At 39.1% G+C, this 18,695-nt stretch overlaps 1 protein-coding gene across 21 annotated transcripts in view; it reads right to left on the minus strand.

Annotated features, from left to right (window-relative positions):
• Positions 1-18,695, minus strand: part of TMEM68 (transmembrane protein 68) — a 38,650-nt gene that overhangs the window by 4,037 nt on the left and 15,918 nt on the right. For 5 of the 21 annotated variants that reach the window (XM_008982654.5, XM_002758912.7, XM_078352498.1 and 2 more), the window contains 4 exons: positions 11,169-11,336; positions 6,678-6,871; positions 3,211-3,271; positions 726-865 (listed from right to left, as the gene is read on the minus strand). In XM_008982654.5, the coding sequence (XP_008980902.1) occupies positions 726-865; positions 3,211-3,271; positions 6,678-6,871; positions 11,169-11,336 (563 nt within the window). Of the gene's footprint in view, positions 1-227; positions 340-725; positions 866-3,210; positions 3,272-4,974; positions 5,109-6,677; positions 6,872-7,135; positions 7,321-9,344; positions 9,436-11,168; positions 11,337-18,695 lie in introns of those variants that run through there. The other 16 variants (XR_013527837.1, XR_013527838.1, XR_013527836.1 and 13 more) reach the window with 8 other exon arrangements.

Below are 18,695 nucleotides of genomic sequence, written 5' to 3' on the forward strand. Positions count from 1 at the left end.
TTTAACAAGAATGGGTTAAAAAGAAAAAAAAAGAGAATGTAACATTTGTTGTTTTTCTTTTTTTTGTAGTTTTATACTCTCTGAAAGTATAATTACAAGGTAGGCAGTCTTTTCTACTCTTCATCCTCCTTGATCTCTTTGCAAAAACTACTATTACTGACCATTCCCATTTTTTAATATAACCTCATCTGCTAACTTCTGTCACACAAATTTACTTGTTCTCTTACCTCTCTGCCAGTTCCCTTTCAGTCAGCTCCGGCGCTTCTCCTTCCTTGGCCCTCTTCTTCAGTGCTACCTCCTGCAGTCTGTCCTCAGCACTTTTCTTTCTCTCTCATCTGCCTTATAAAGCTCATGGCTTAAGTAACTCTCAGTGCATATGACTGAAATCTCCATCATCAATTCTGACTTTCTCCCAAACTTCAGTTTGATATTTCCAAAAATCTATGCACATATATACATTCCTATCCTACAGTTACCATAAATTCTATCCCTGGACTCCACCCATTAAAAGTCTGTAGCACCCCTCCTCCCACCCCCAATTCCTGCCTGTAATGACAATAAGTCTCCAGGGATTAGCAAAGTTCCCTAGGGGTACAATCACCTCTGATTGAGAACCACTGACCTAGAACACGCTTGTAGAATATAAAAATAAATCAATGACATCCAAAATATAATAACTGAAAATAAAAATCTGTCCTAAAACTAAAAAAGAAAAATTAATTTACCTTTTCAGCTAATTCTTCCGCTGTTATCTTTGGGTCATACGGAATGGGGTCACCTAAATAGGTCCGTAACTTCACTGGAAAACCTCCATACATTGGAGCAAATGGATAGCGGAATTTTTCATAAAGCCATCTAAATAACCCTGTTTTAGAGTACACAATCATTTTAACTTGTTAAATATTCCGATCATGTAATTGTAAACCTTCAAATTAATTATGTAGGACTTACAAGAAGGTGGCAAAAAGTATGACTTCTTGGCAATTATACAATTTTTTTTAAAAGAAGAGCTTTTCATCAATTGTAACAAATATATCCCACCAGTGCAAGACGTTAATAATAGGAGAAACTGGGAGGAGAACTCTCTACTTTCTATAAACCTAAAAATACCCCCCAAAAGTCTATTTATTATTTTTTAATGAGCTTTTAAAAGTACAGGAACATAACAAAATTAAATGAAAAGTAAAATAGAAATACAGGAATTTTAAAAGGCAAACAAGTTATTATTATTATAAAACAAAGCCTAAACTGCTACGAAAAACTACTAGAGGTGAAAAAGTCTAGAGACTCACAAAACGTAACTTAAAGACCAAAAAAAGGAAAAATAAATTATGTAAACATGAGACTACAATGCAAATAAACTAAGTAAAGACAAAACATTATTATGAACCAGGAAAAACAAAACACATCAAAGCAAACAATTATTAATGCTAATGACCAAATCTGAAATCTAGCAGGATTAAATAAAAGTGGTAATAACATAAAAATAAGCTGATGGACTACACTTTTGAAGAAATCTAAAATGTTATCAAAGGAATCCAAAACAGGCAGATCATAAGGAACACACAGTCATGGGTCTCACCAAAGTTGAAAGAATTGCTTACCCATCAAAACACAGAATACACCCTATCCTACAGGTCACACATGCGCACACACACACAATCACCAGATACTAATCTTTGGACTATTCAACTTTAAAGTGAAAAAAAGTTAAAAAAAAAAAAAAAGGCACAGGAAAAATAAATAAACAAAAGTAGAATGATTCCTGGCTTGCTACTAAATTCTAAATAAATGAGCCAAGAAAAAATTAGAATAGGCTGGGCACAGTGGCTCACACCCATAATCCCAACACTTTGGAAGAATGAGGGAAGGTGGATCACCTGAGGTCCGGAGTGCGAGATCAACCTAGCCAACATGGCAAAACTATATCTCTACTAAAAATACAAAAATTAGCCAGGCGTGCTGGCACCCGCCTGTAGTCCCAGCTACTCTAGAGGCTGAGGCGAGAGAATCACTTGAACCCGTGAGGTGGAGGTTGCAGTGAGCTGAGATCATGCCACTGCACTCCAGCCTGGGCAACAGAGAGACTCCATCTCAAAAAAAAAAAAAATATATATATATATAAGAAATAAATCCACAACAAAAATTAGAGATCTCATCAATCTTCCTTTCCACTTTAAATCTGATTTTAAAAAAAGACTTAAAAAACAGAATGCAGTACTAACAAAATAGCAATGTTACACATAAAAGAAACAAAGGCAGTTTAAAGGTCTTCAGAAGGGGATTTGTAAGTGGACAGAAACACTAAAAATAATAGTGCTAGAATTAAAAATAATAACGCTAGGAATATATAATATAATCAATTAAATATACAAACCATAGGGTACAACAACAAATTGAATATCTCAAAATAAGAAAACAAGTATTGCAAAGAAAAAGCACATCTAATCAGGAACATTGCTATAACTACATTTAAAAGCTGATTTTTAAAATCTATAAATTATGGACAGGTAAAAAGAACTTTCCAGTGTAAATGTATTATGGTGCAAAATATTTTTAAAAAGAACAAAAAGTAACAGAAATAAACCAAAGCAAATGCTATTTCCTTAGGTAGTTAATCTTAGTTCAATATCATATTGCCATCCATTTTTAAAGCTGTAACTTCTGGGGTGAGTTAAAAAGATTGTTGGACAGTTTGTAAAAATCCATTTGAAGAACTTCAGTATGTATATGATATACTCTTTCTTTTTTTTTTTTTGAGACAGAGTTTCGCTCTTGTTACCCAGGCTGGAGTGCAATGGCATGAACTTGGCTCACCACAACCTCCACCTCCTGGGTTCAGGCAATTCTCCTGCCTCAGCCTCCTGAGTAGCTGGGATTATAGGCACATGCCACCATGCCCACCTAATTTTTTGTATTTTTATTAGAGATGGGGTTTCACCATGTTGACCAGGCTGGTCTTGATCTCTCGACCTCGTGATCCACCCGCCTCGGCCTCCCAAAGTGCTGGTATTACAGGTTTGAGCCACTGCGCTCTTAACAAAAATACAACATTAAGGACTGCCATTACTTAGAGCTAGTTATCACTTGGACTTTAAACTGAAAAACGTCTGAATAGTGTACCCATTTCCTAAAGATAATAATTCAAAAGGTTTCCTTGTAGAGTTCAACAGCCCAAATATTTTAAAAACCATACGAATCAGAACTTACTTGTTCCTCCAAGTGATCTAAATCCTTCTCTAATGTTTTGTGTAAACATAGGAATAATGGGCTAAAGAAAAAGAGAATTTGAATTAAAAAGTGAATAAATTAATCCATTCAATGTCTCCATTAGAGTAACTAATGCAAACTTTTTTTTAAGAAAGAGAAAAGGTGTCTATGGCCATGCCACCCTGAACATGCCCAGTCTTGTCTGATCTCAGAAGCTAAGCAGGGTAGGGCCTGGTTAGTACTGACATGGCAGAAAGAGAAAAGGTGCACGAATTTATTAGCGCGGGCTTGTGGGGAGATCACAAAGTGATTATGCAAACTTTTGAGAGCCTGTTTGATATCATGAAAATAAAATATTTTTAAAATAAAGGCACACATGATTAGTTTATCAACTAAATTCAACTTGATCATTTGTAAAAATAGAAATTGGAAACACTACCCTCCAGTGGTAATATATAATATTTCATTTACCAATTTTCCTAACATTCCACATAAAACCTTGAAACTCAAAATAGAGATTACAGTAATCATTAATTTCATTAAATAAAATAAATGTGGTAAACTGAATTGGCTTTAGTGGGCTACTGAATAGTACACTCACTCAAGAAAAGTTGCATGACAGAGATTCCAAGGGGAATTTTTAGCAGGGGAGTTGGGGACAGTCTCACCCTGTGGCCCAGTCTGAACTGCAGTGGTGTGATCATGGCTCACTGTAGCTTCAACCTAGAATTCAATTGCTTACATATATAAATGTGTGCTTGTATGTATGTGTGTGCATGCATGTTTGCAAGGGAGAGAGAAAGAGAGACGGCGGGGCGGAGTGTGTGTGTGTGCATTTTTTTTTTTGAGGCAGAGTCTCGCTGTCACCTAGGCTGGAGCACAATGACATGATCTCGGCTCACTGCAACTTCTGCCTTCCAGGCTCAAGTCATACTCCAACCTCAGCCATCTGAGTAGCTGGAACCAGGCCCAGCTAATTTTTATACTTTTAGCAGAGATGGGGTTTCACCATGTTGGACAGGCTGGTCTCGAACTCCTGGCCTCAAATGATCCTCCCACCTTGGCCTCCAAAAGTGCTGGAATTACAGGTGTGAGCCACCATGTCCAGCCAAGAATGTATATTTTTAAAAACTATTATTGGGTTCTTGAAGTCTTAACTCTGTCATTAAAAATGTGGGACCACTGTACAAGTTACTTACCATGTTAAACCTCACTTTCTTCATGAATAAAATGGGGTAAATAATAATAATTATCCCTATCTCAAAGTCTTTTATGGATAAAGCAAGATAACTCTATATAGTGAGATAATTCAGTGAAACAAAATATTATTTTCTTTTATATATGCTATTTATTTTACAATTAAACGGGCTAGTTTTCTCCTCAACTTAGACATGAAATCAGCCAAAAGTTCTTATCAAACTCTTAAGTCTCAAGAATTCACAAAACCAGAGTGATTCGTATTATATCAAAAAGTCTCTCATCTTCATATGAATCTTACTATTTCTACCAATATTTTGTAAACTTGCCTTTACAATCAGGCTTTTTCCCCTTTAATTTTTATTACTATACAACAATTTAAATATAGTTAATCCTGTAACAACAGTATTAAATTTTTGTTCACAGCTTACAATAATTTTGTGAGGCCTATTAAAGGATTTTCCAGATGGGATACTTGTGCCACTTACAACTCTATACATGTATCACTGAACGATTTCCCTCACGTATCTGGGAAGCCCCTTCAGTCTCAGGTGTCAGCAGACTCACTGTGCAATGTAGTCGGGAATGGCAACAGTACCGGTTGCCTCGAGTTCTGAACTGTGTGCTCTGCTCTGCTGCTGCCTTGCTGAGTCACAAGATCCCTTCCATCCCTCCATCTCTCTGTGCCTGAGTCTCCCCATCTGCAACATTGGAATAATTATATGTGTCACCTCCTTACTGTACAAAAGTACAAGATAAAGTGTTTAAAAGTGCTATGAGATGTTGGGGTGGCACAATATTAATCAAACTTACAAGATTCATTTGTTTTTAAACTTATAAAAAGCTATTTCTTAAACTTTCTGAAGTTTTACATAAAAATCTTAAATTGTCGAGATCATTTAATTAATTATCAGAAACTGAAGGATTAGAAAGAGTTCTTTTCTCTATATCATTTTTCTCTTTTGGGCCTTCTAAGCAATATGTTGCTGAAAATGTAAACTTAAGGATGAGGAATTAGAATCCCATGGTTTATGTATGTGATTTTAAATCTATTTTTGTCATCTTTATCTTAAACTTTTGAAGAAACAGTTCTTTCAAAATCTAAACTTGAAAACTGAACCATCTTTGATTAGGATTTTAGCTTTTATTGTTTCCATTTTTTTTTTTGAGACGGAGTTTCGCTCTTGTTACCCAGGCTGGAGTGCAATGGCACGATCTCGGCTCACCGCAACCTCTGCTTCCTGGGATCAGGCAATTCTCCTGCCTCAGCCTCCCAAGTAGCTGGGATTACAGGCATGCGCCACCACGCCCAGCTAAGTTTTTGTATTTTTAGTAGAGACGGGGTTTCACCATGTTGACCAGGATGGTCTCGATCACTTTACCTCGTGATCCACCCGCCTCAGCCTCCCAAAGTGCTGGGATTACAGGCTTGAGCCACCACGCCTGGCCAGCTTTTATTGTTTTCATATACATTACATTGATTATTCTTAATTTTTGTATAACTGCATATATCCTTTTGTATTCTATATTATTCATATGGTCTAGGTTTTTCTACGTCAGTGCTTAAGATTTGGGGAAATAAGTGAAATGTGCTATACTTCATTTTCTATATACCTAAAAAACTAAGTTCCTGACAGCATTCTCTAACTGGCCTGGAAAAAGAACAATACTCGGTCATATAGTTTCTTTTTCTGACAATTAAAATGAAAATAAACAGAAAACTAAGGAGATATATTCCATAGGTAGTAGATAAGTGTTTCTTAGGCTAAAGTACAATATGGAGACCAAGGCTGAGAAATACTTTCCCAAGGCAAAATAAAAGAACAAGCTGGCATTCGAAATCTCATCTTTTTTTTTTTTTTTTGAGACACAGTCTTACTCTGTCACCCAGGCTGGAGTGCAGTAATGCGACCTCAGCTCACTGCAACCTCCACCTCCGCAGTTCAAGCAATTCTTCTGCCTCAGCTTCCCGAGTAGCTGGAATTACAGGCATGCACCACCATACCTGGCTAATTTTTGTATTTCTAGTAGAGATGGGGTTTCACTATGTTGGCCAGGCTGGTCTGAAACTCCTGACATCGTGATCCATCCGCCTCGGCCTCCAAAAGTGCTGAGATTACAGGCATGAGCCATTGAACCCGGCCTATATATTAATTTTTAAAGTATTGCAGTGAAAGTGTCTAAGTTCTTATACACTTTGGCTCACTATTTAACTATTTATTTTAAATTTAACTAAGCTTTACTTTAATAATTAATTTTATACAACTCACCACTTTTGCATCGATTGCAACCTGAGCAAAGCCTCTGCGATGACCCCATACGATGTTATAAGTTTCATCACTAATTAAGGCTTCTCGAACTCCACCTGGTGAGATAGCCAACAAGTGGCCACTCCTCAGAATTTCAACACATTTTTCTCTTGGTCCATGTAGAGCACAAAACACATCCAGTAATAAACTAAACCCTGTAAGAAACATGAATATGAAGATACAAAATAAGCATTTCTTGCTTAATTCATCGAGCAAAAATCTTCACAAACCACATCATTTACTATTTATACTGAAATCAGTAAACTTTTTTACTTTTTAAAATCAACAAAAACTCTAAAGGTTAACTTAAGTTTGATATTGCTGTCTAAGTAATAACCACATCTTACTTATCACCTACCATTGGGTACCTTCTTACTGACTACCTACTACTCTGACTCAAATTCTTAAGTAAAACTCACAACAATCTTGACAAACAGGTATTCTTCTTGCCATTTTACAGATGAGAAAACTTGGGCTCACAGCATAATAGCTTGCTCAAAGTCACACATCTAAGAAGTGGCAGGGCAGATTCCAGAAATGGGATTCCGATGGGATTCAGAAATGATATCCCATCTGCAATCGGAAATCTAATCTTCCATTAACCCTATAAAAAAGAGAATCACTCAGGAGAATGTGAATCAAACTATGCTTAGCTCTTCCAAAACTGGCAAGACCATGATCCAATCTATTTAAATTCAAAGTTAGATGATGCTAATTCTATAATTAAATGTTTTAAATAATAATAGCAAACATCATTAAGAGATTTTAATAAAGTGATGGTGCTTGACTCAAAGAACAGCTAATTATAAGTCTTAATATTATACAGCTTTTCAAATGACAACTATTTATGGATGAAAGAAATAATCCTGTTAGTAATTAAATATTTTAATCAAATCCCATACTGGAACTTCTGAGGACTGATGTTAGTATACATTATTCTCTGAAAATGGGAAATACAGAGACATATTTGATGTTAAAAGCTATGCACACTGGTCAGGTGCGGTGGCTCATGCCTGTAATATCAGCACTTTGGGAGACCAAGGCAGGTGGCTCACTTACAGTTAGGAGTTCAAGACCAGCCTGGCCGACGTGGTGAAACCCTGTCTAGTTCTACTAAAAATATAAAATCAGCCTGGTGTGATGGCATGTGCCTGTAATCCAGCTACTCAGGATGCTGAGGCAGGAGAATGGCTTCAGAATGGTTTCAAACCGGGATGTGGAGGTTGCAGTGAGCCAAGATCATGTCACTGCACTGCAGCCTGGGCAACAGAGTGACTCTGTCTCAAAGAAAATAACCAAAAAAAAACACTACACAGACTAACCAAACTTCTCATTACTTTAAATATCTGAAGCAAGATTATAAGTAGCATTAAGATTAAAATAACTGTCAGACCTGGTGTGATTAAAATAACTGTCACCTCTGTAATCCCAGCACTTTGGGAGGCTGAGGCAGGTGGATCATCTGAGGTCAGGAGTTTGAGACCAGCCTTGCCAACATGGAGAAACCACGTCTACTAAAAATACAAAAATTAGCTAGGCATGCCTGTAATCCCAGCTACTGGGGAGGCTGAGGCAGAGAAAATTTCTTTAATTGGTGAGGCAGCAGTTGCAATGAATCAAGATTGAGCCACAGCACTCCAGCCTGGGTGACAGAGCAAGACTCAATTTCAAAAAAAGTAAAATAAAATAATTATCACCCCACATTAAAGGCTCACTGATTCAACTAGATGCATTCTCATAATGAATGGATAAACATGAGATGATTCAAAAATAAAAAAACATAAAATCTCTGGTTTTTTTTGAAACAGGGTCTTGTTCTGTCACCCAGGCTGGAATGCAGGGACACAATAGTAGTTCCCTACAGCCTTGCCCTACTGGGCTCAAGTGATCCTCTCCCTTAGCAACCCAAGTAGCTGGGACTACAGGCACTGCACCCCCGTGCCTGGCTGATTTTTTTAATTATTCTTTTTAGTAGAGACAAGATCTGGCTATGTTGCCCAGGCTGGTTTCAATCTTCTGAGCCCCAGCAATCCTCCTGCCTCAGCCTCATAAAGTGCTGGAATTGCAGGTGGAAGCCATGGTATCCACCCCAAAATTTCTCTTGTGCTGAGAATTATGATGATTTTATTCCTTTAGAAAGCAAAGAAAGACTTAAGGTAAATCAGCATCAAAATATTAAAAAGATCATAAAGAGGAAAATTTTTTGAAAAAGGCAAATGCTAAAAATATTCACATTTTATTACTCCTAAAAACAAACAAAAAAAAGAAGCAATCTAATGCTCCATAAGAGAAAAACAGTTAAGTAAATGTTCTAGTCACACGCGTAATCTTTTTTTATAAAACATGGTAAAAATGTTAATGCTGACATTAAATCTTAAAAAACCCACAAAACTGTTTGCCTATGTGACTGAAAGTAAAACAATGAAATAAAATAAATCAAAATAACATTATGTTAAGATGGTAAAATTATAATGATGTTGTTAGTTTCCAAATCTACTATAGTGATGATGTTAGTTTTTAACAGAAAACATAGCCAATATAGTTTATATACAAAGTACAAATAGCTTTTTAGTGACGCATGGATACCCAAAGCATTAACTGTATGTAGGCATTGAAGTAGATCATTACTTAATTCATTGTTTGGTTGTGTTTGTCTGATTGATGTGTCAGCTTCTGCTTTTATTCCAGAGGACATACTGTCAACTCTCTTGGCTTGTTTCTGGTGATTCAGTGACAGAAGAAAATAAGATTTAATCTCAATGAGTTTATTCAAGAATGATTTCTGTAAAACTCTAAACCATTTGGTTAATTAACCTTTTTTTAAAAAATAGCATATAAGGCCGGCCCACTGCAGTGGCTCACCCCTACAATCTTAGCACTTTGGGAGGCTAAGGAGGGCGGATCACCTGAGGTCAGAAATTCAAGACCAGCCTGGCCAACAACTAAAAGTACAAAAACTAGCCAGGCATGGTGGCAGGCACCTGTAATCCTAGCTACTCAGGAGGCTGAGGTGGGAGAATCCCTTGAACCCGGGAGGTATAGGTTGCAGTGAGCTGAGATTGCACCATTGCACTCCAGTCTGGACAACAAGAGCAAGACTCCTTCTCAACAAAAAAAAAAAAAAAAGAAAGAAAAGAAATGAAAGAAAAAGGAAAAAAGAAAAGAAATATATATACATATAGCCTTTTTAAACAGATTTTTTAAAATGTAGTTTCATGGCTGGGTGCAGTGGCTCACACTTGTAATCCCAAAACTTTTGAAGGCACAGTGGGAAGATCATTTGAGGCCAGGAATTTGAACCAGCCTGGGCAATACAGCAAGACCCCATATCTAAATAAATAAATAAATAAAATGTATTCCTCAATCTTAGAGTTATAAATCTCATCAGGCAAGTCATATATGATAAGAGACATGATGTATATACTATTTAGGGTAGTATAACATTATGTGAAGACAAAATATATCTTTTTTTTGAGATGGAGTCTTACTCTGTCGGCCAAGCTGGAGTGCAGTGGCATGATGTCCGTACACTATAACCTCCGCCTCCCAGGTTTAAATGATTCACCTGCCTCAGCCTCCTGATTAGCTAGGCCTACAGCAGATCTGTTAGCCACTATGCCTGGCTAATTTTTGTATTTTCAGTAGAGACAGCGTTTCACCATGTTGGCCAAGCTGGTCTTGAACTCCTGACCTCAGGTGATCCGCCCACCTCATCCTCCCAACCAAAGTGCTGGGATCCCAGGCGCCTGGCCAAGACAAAATATATCATGACTTTTTTTTTTTTTTTTTTTTTTTGCTAATTCTAATTTGCTGTCAAACTGAGAGTTACCAAACTCTAATTATAACAAAATTAAACTCCAAAAATCAGTATTTCATGAAAAAAATTCATGTGAAAAATCAACTACCCTTTAAATCAAAATATAAATTGGCAAAAATCATAATTTTTTTAACATTACAGTTCAAGATACAACTTAGAAAAATAATGAGTAAATACCTGCTCATGAAGGAAAAACTGACTAATTGGATAGAATGTTCAGTATGTAGCTGATAGATACACTAGAAGCTCAGACTTCACCACTACGCAATATGTGCATATAAGAAAGCTGCACTTACACCCTCTTAATATATAAAAATATATTTTTTAAAAGAGAAAACTTAAAAATATTTTTAAGAACCTTATGTTCTATACCATACATACGATCTTCACTTAAACAATTTTTAAATCTACAAAATTAAAAAAAGGAAATTTTTGGCAATAATGTTATTTTTAGATATATTACCTAAACATGATAATTAGATATTCCCATACTAGAGTTCCAAGTGTGTTACATACACCCTGAAAAGTCAAAAAAACCTTTTCAAATGACATTAGAGAGCTCAAGATAGAGACAACCACATAACTCGGTTTTGTTAATAAACATTTTTACATTATTATCTACAGCGAAAGTTTACCTGGGATTTTAAAGACAAAGTGATCAGCTACTACTCGGCAAGTTCTGCCTTTGTGTATAAATATTTTAGCCATGAAATAGTAAAAATCTATAGGAATAGCTCCATGATAAAAAATTATAAGTGCTGGTCCATCTTCTGGTATTTTTTCCATTCCATGAACTTCATAACCTGTTCGAAAGACAAAATGCAAATACTTAAAATATATTCATTAATTTTCTTTACTTTTTTTTTTGAAACTTCACTCGTTTCCCAGGCTGGAGTGCAAAGGTGCGATCTTAGCTCACTGCAAACTCCGTCTTCCAGGTTCCAGCAATTCTCCTGCCTCAGCCTCCTGAGTAGCTGGGATTACAGGCATGTGCCACCACACCCAGCTAATTTTGTATTTTTAGTAGAGACAGGGTTTCTCCATGTCGATCAGGCTGGTGCCGAACTCCCGATATCAGCTGATCTGCCGACCTCGGCCTCCCAAAGTGCTGGGATTACAGGCATGAGCCACCGTGCCCAGTCTAATTTGTTTACACTAAAGGATGGTTGGTAGCTCATTCTTTTCTCACAAAAGTACACTAGTCTTCCTGGTTCTCTTCTCCTTTTCCCCTTCTTCCCTCTCTCTTTCCTCTTCTCTTTCTATCTTGAACAAATCAGTCTTAAAGCCATTAGGTGGGCCACAGTGAAGCAGACACCTGTGTGGAGAGGTGGCCTGGAGTGTTGGTGCCAGTGAGGAGGGCACCCATACAGATGGCACAGAGTAGGGAGTCAGAGCCAGAGCAGCGTCATGAGGGCTCCGCACAGAAGAGATCCTATCAGAGGGTGGGGCCTCCTAAGTGGGAGAAGGAGGGGGGGTAAGGGTCACGGAAGCTTGGGGGTCAGAGCCTGAGTGCAATGGGGGCATCCACAACCAGCAGCGGCCTGGCAGGAAGGGCCAGAGTCCGAGACAGTGGCCTGGTATGGGGCATCACAGCCTGAGCAGCCAACCAGGGCACTTTACAGAGTGGTGGCCCGGCACAAGCAGGGAGAGAGGGCATCCATGAGTGGTAGGGGAAGGTGGCAATCAGTGATGGGAGATGGGTTACACACCGGGGGACTGATCAAATGAGTCAGCATAGTACGAATAATGGGAGCCAGGTTTCACTGTTAAGAGGAGAGGGTTAAAAATATAAAAAAGGAGAGTGCTACTAATAAGAGAAACTCTGTCACCACAAGAGAGCATCACTCCCACACCACTGATAAGAAAAACCCTGGAGCAGAAGTCACAAGGCAACCAGGCAAACTGAACTTCAAAGGGTGATAAACGCCCCCTAAGGAAAGACAAAAATTGAGAATGGGAGGAAGAGGCAGATGCCATAAAAGTGGGTAAGAAGTGACATATTAAGAAATACTGAAAGTCCCAGGGCAGGCTAGTATTGAGTGTAGAATCTCCAACTCTGCTCCACAGACCTCAGTGTGTGCTCACAAGAAAGATTAGGGGTAAAGCCGGAGACTAAGGAGAGCCCCTGCTAATGATACTAAGAACAAAACCCCACTCACTTCCCAGAAGTTTCTCTCATAAAAGCAAAACCTGTCAGACACTGGGAAAGGGGCAGGAAACCCTTCCCCTCCCTCTAAGAAAAGCGTATATGCAAAAGGTATGTAATGCTGGGAGGGGCACAACTCCACTCCCCCGCCCCACACACTCCTCCACCCTCACCAGCCCAGTGTCAGGCCAAAGTCCACCACTCTAGAGAAAAGTAGAAGCAAAATATCTACTGCTGGGCAGTGGGGGTGGGTGGCAAGAAACTCTGGGGGGGCCCAGAGTCCTTCCCTAAATGACGTAAAGCAGAGATCTACCATCGGAGCACTGGCAGCAAACTTACTTCCATCACAAAACCCCCAACACAGGGAGAAGGGAAAGGAACACAGAAGGCCTTACTCCTAAGCCCCAGAAATACAGGGCACAATAGGATTTTAGCTAAACCTGAAAACTGAGGAGTGCTATACCCCAGCCCCCTGGGGAATGAGGGGAGGGGTGTGAAGAAGGGGTGAGAGGAGTCCCCATGTACCCCCATGTGGAGTTATAAGCAAAGGCAACCTTTTCCTGGTTTTGCAGGAGGGGCATGAAGGGACTCCTCCTTTGGGAAAGGCATACAGGACTGAGAGTGGAGCAGAAACACCAAAAAATTCCTCTGCTACTTCAGGCCCTACACTATGCACAAGATAACAGTAGGAGTCTGAAGTCTGTGCTGAACTGAAGGTAGCAACCATGCAACAATAAAAGCCAAATCCAGTTCAACCACTCAGTAGACTCAATCCACCACCAACCAGTCACCAGTGGCCTGACAGAGGAGGAGTGCCAATTCTCAGTCATAAATGCTATTTACCTCAGTTGTCACTGTTCTTTTACAATGGCCAGAATTCAATTAAAAATATGACATAAAATAGCAAGAAAAAAACCCACTGTCAAGAGCTAAAACAATTAACACACCCAAATGTTGAAACTATCACATGGAAGCTATAAAATAACTACGATTAATAAGCTAAAGGGGAATACAGTGGCTCATGCCTGTAATCCCAGCACTTTGGGAGACTGAGGTGGTACGACTGCTTGAGCCCAGAGGTTAGAGACCAGCCTGGGCAACATGGCGAGACCCATCTCTGCAAAAACATAAAAAAAATGAGTTGGGCATGGTGACATGTGCCTGTAGTTCCAGTTACTTGAGAGGCTGAGGCGGGAGGATTGCTTGAGCCCAGAAGTTGAAGGCTGTAGTGAGCTAAGATTGTGCCACTGCACTCCAGGCTGGGCGATACTGCGAGACTCTGACTCTAAAAATAAAAATAAATAAATCTAAAGGATCTATTTAGATCTAAAGGAAAAGGTGGATACATGCACAATCAGATTAGGAATTTCAGCAGAAAGATGGAAGCTATATAAAATAGTCACATAGAAAGGCTGTAAACCTAAATAGCTCTAGTAACATGACAATGGTAATTTTCCTATTTTAATGGGTTTACTGAGGTAAAGTATGAGAACATTGAGAACATCCTTATTTGCAGATGCCAACAAGTATGTTAAAACTTCCCTGAGATAACATAACACGGGGAATTTAAAAATGAGCAATAAAATAATTCATCAATAAAAACAGAAATAGTAGGCCAGGTGTGGTGGCTCAAGCCTGTAATGCCAGTTCTTTGGAAGGCCAAGACAGGAGGATTGTTTGAGGCTAGGATTTCAAGACTAGCCTGGGCAAATCAGTAAAATCCCTGTCTCTATTTAAAAAAAAAAAATTTAAAGAAAATACAGGCTGGCCACAGTGGCTCATGCCTGTAATCCCAGCACTTTGGGAGGCCAAGGTAGGAAATCATCTGAGGTCAGGAGTTCGAGACCAGCCTGGCCAATGTGGCAAAACCCTGTCTCTACTAAAAATACAAAAATTAGATGGGTGTGGTGGCATGTGCCTATAGTCCCAGCTACTCTGGAGGCTGACGCAGGAAAATCACTTGAACCTGGGAGGTGGAGGTTGTAGTGAGCTGAGTTCACGCCACTGCACTCCAGCCTGGGTGACAAGAGTGAGACTCTGTCTCAAAAATAAATAAATAAATATTATTAAAACAGGAAAAATTCTTAACTAGTGACTCAATGTAAAATAAAATACCATTTAAACTGTTATATATACACGGATACAATGCTGTAAACTTTAAGTTCATTCATAAACATAAGACTTCATTTTTATGTATTTAAACTATTTACAAATTTCCTCATTCTATTCATGAAATAAACAAAAATGATTTCGTACCATCTTACATTACATGTGGCGGGAAAACTTTAATCACAGGTTTGAACTAGATGTCAAGAAAATCTCTTTCCTGTAGTAGAAGCAAGATCCGCGGCTCATGCCATCCCTGCCCCTTCCTTCCACACTACAAGCTCTATTTCAAGTCTCTGTAAACAGAAGCAAGTGTTTCAGCAGGGGAAGCAAATGACAGGATGACCTCTGGAAGCTTCCTGCTAACATAGCCCCAGTTCCAGGCTGGCTGTTTGTTCTCCTCCTGTAGCTGACATTACCTGCCTGCTGTCCTCTACATGGCTACCAAGGCTAACAAATTTATTTCTTATAGCAATGCTGTGCTGTCAGCAGTTAATAGGGAATAGAAAAGATTTAAGTAGATCCAGCTATGCCTCAGAGGAAAATAGCCTATGTATTGTATCACAGAGGCTGGGAAGTCAGGATATTCTAAGGAGTGGATGAAATGGTGATCATGGCACGAGCCATAAGAGCCACATTCCCTTCCCATGTCACCACTGTCATACACACCATCATAGACCACGGCCTCAATTGGTCCTGGCAAAAAAAAAAAAAAAAGGTGAGCATCTAGAGGTCAAGGGAAGAATCAGGCTCAAAGAAAAAGCGTGGAAAAGAAGGAAATCTAGAGCAGCTACAGTAGAAAAGGAAAGTAGGTTCTCAGGACCATATTCCTTCACATAGAACAGCTGTCTCAGGAAAGCCTGCCACTTGTACAGAAGACAAAAGCAAAGTCCAGAATATGGAAATCTGAAAACATTAGTCTGTTTCTTTCCTTAAGTGTATTCCTGTCTGATCAGCTAAGAAATAAACATTCAAAAAATAAAGACTTCAGTCTCAATTTCGGAGCAGGAAATACATTTCTAAAGTAGTTTATAAGGTTTTCACGAAACAGATTAGTATAGAACTGTGGTTCTAGCATTGAATAAAGAAGCTATTCAAATGGACTCGAGCATGTTTTGAAAAATAATTTAATGATATTCCAAGATTTTGTATGTTTCCATATTATAACATTTCTTTCCAATTATATAATTCTAACTCAAGTAATTCAATTTACTTTAAGTTCTACAAACAGTCACTGAGTTTGTCTGAGGATCAACTGTCCTATCAAATACATTTTCGGAGTAATAAAGAAATTCCTTTGAAGGGTTCTATACAAAATGTTACCAAGATTCTCCCTGGCTTTATAGAATGTTTTAAAACAATAAACAATTTAACTACTCACATAATACCAAACTACCTGGCTGAAAGCAGAAAACTCAATTAACCAAATATTGAAAAAAAAATAGTTTACTATAGTGCCAGTAAACACTAAAACAGTATTATTTAACTGTGTCACTCTTAAAGCAGATGCACATGAACTAACTGTGGCTCCCAGAGTATACTTTTCCACCTTTGTGCTTCTGCTCATGTAGTTGCCACTACTTGGAGCACTTCCTGTTCATTCATGTTTCTCCTTCTAGCCGTAGAAATGTTTTTTGTTTTTTTTGAGACAGAGTCTGGCTCTGTCGCCCAGGCTGGAGTGCAGTGGCGCCATCTCGGCTAGGTTCAAGCAATTCTCCTATCTCAGCCTCCCAAGAAGCCGCGACTACAGGCGCATGCCACCACACCCACCTGATTTTTTTGCATTTTTAGTAGGGATGGGATTTCACCAGGTTAGCCAGGATGGTCTTGAACCTCCTGACCTCATGATCCACCCACCTCGGCCTCCCAAAGTGCTTGAGCCACGGCGCCCCACCAATATCTGACTGCACTTTAACTCCTCCTCCCTCAAGACTCTACACTCAGTCACCAAATTCTGTTTATTTTACCTCCAACAATTCTCTAAAAGGTATACTCCCCTCCCCTTCCCAATGCCAGTTTTAAAGTGCAGCCCTATCAACTCCTGGGGAGTACACCAATCCCAGGGGGATGGTGCAATGGAAGCTCAGAGAAAGCAGTTACAAAGGCACTTACTATCGCCGTTTATCCAACCACTAACCAGAGAGGGGGAACCTTTATCTGCAAATTTTGGGCTGTCTCAGTCCTATTAACAAGAATAGCCCTATTCTGGGATGAATATGGCTCTCTTATTTGACGCCATTAAAAAAGACTTGGCTAGCCCTGCTCAATCCCTCACTCACTAGGCACCCTTCTAGTTTTTTGGCTTCTCATGTAGCTTAGCTTACAGTGAAAGGATCTGATGTTCATGTAAAGCTCAAGTAGTTCCTCGGCCATGGCAAAGATTTATTATGTAAATGAGTTAATTGCCATCTGGTTCTACATATTATTATCATGCATTCAGATAATAATCACCTTCTGAGATAGAGCCCTTCCAAATTTGTCATCAAAAATCCACTTTAAGACTATCCACCTATGCATCATGGTAAGTGAACAATAATGTCACCCTTTTGGATCTTCCTCAAAAAAGCAAATACAACTAAAACTACCTACAAATAAAGTGCAAACTCCTGGGCATAGCATTCAAGACTCTTCATAACCTGGCTTCTGTCTACCTTCCCAAGTTCATCATTCATACTTCTCACCCAAAAATGACTTATCTTCTAGTCCTGAAAATAATAAATTAGTAAGAAAAAAAAATCCAATTTCTGGGCATGGTGGCTCACACCTGTAATCCCAGCCCTTTGGGAGGCTGAGACAGGTGGATCACTTGAGGTCAGGAGTTTGAGACCAGCCTGGGCAACATGGTGAAACCCTGTCTCTACTAAAAATACAAAAATTAGCTGGGCACGGAGGCACATGCCTGTAGTCCCAGATATTCAGTAGGCTGAAGCATCAGAATTGCTTGAACCCAGGGGGTAGAGGTTGCAGTGAGCTGAGATCGCGTCACTGCACTCCAGCCTGAGCGACAGAGCAAGACTCCATCTCAGAAAAACAAACAAAACAGCCTAAAGATGTGAGTGATCAGGAAACACAAATGTCCAATAACTATAACAGATACACAAGCATCAGATCCTTAATAATGATCACAAGAACCTAATAAAATCCTCCACAGATGAGAAAATTTAAGCGTGAAAAGCCCATATACATTACCAAAGGTCACAGAGTGGGGCCAAATGCAAATCTGCATTTGCTTAACATTAAAGTCTGTGTTCTTGCTCCATATCGCACTCCCTGCTACAGGTATCTACAATTGGTCCTTGGTACCAGTGGGTTCTGTATCCATGAAATCAACCAACTACAGATGGAAAACATTTGAGGAAAAATACTGTGGCTGTACTGAACATGTACAGACTTTTTTCCTTGTGATCATTCCCTAAACCACACAGTATAACTATTTACACTGTATTAGCTATTATAAGTAAACTAGATATAAAGTATATGGGAGTGGCTGGGCATGGTGGCTCACACCTGTAACCCCAGCATTCTGGGAGGCTAAGGCTGGTGAATTGCTTGAGCTCAGGTGTTTGATACCAGCCTGGGCAATGTGGCGAAACCCCATCTCTACAAAAAAATACAAAAAAAAAAAAATTAGCTGGGTATGATAGCGCACACCTGTGGTCCTAGCTACTCAGGAGGCTGAGGCATGAGAATCACTTGAACCTGGGAAGCAGAGGTTGCAGTGACCCGAGTTCACATCACTGCACTCCATCCAGCCTGGGCAACAGAGCAAGACCCTGTCTGAAATAAATAATAAAATTAAATATACGGGAAGATGTGTGCAGGTTATACCCAAATACTACATCATTTTTATGTCAGAGACTTGAGCATACCTGGATAGCAAAATTTAAGGAAGGTCCTGAAAGCAATCTCC

The sequence above is a fragment of the Callithrix jacchus genome, chromosome 16 (assembly GCF_049354715.1).
Source record: "Callithrix jacchus isolate 240 chromosome 16, calJac240_pri, whole genome shotgun sequence".
Classification (NCBI taxonomy): Eukaryota; Metazoa; Chordata; class Mammalia; order Primates; family Cebidae; genus Callithrix; species Callithrix jacchus.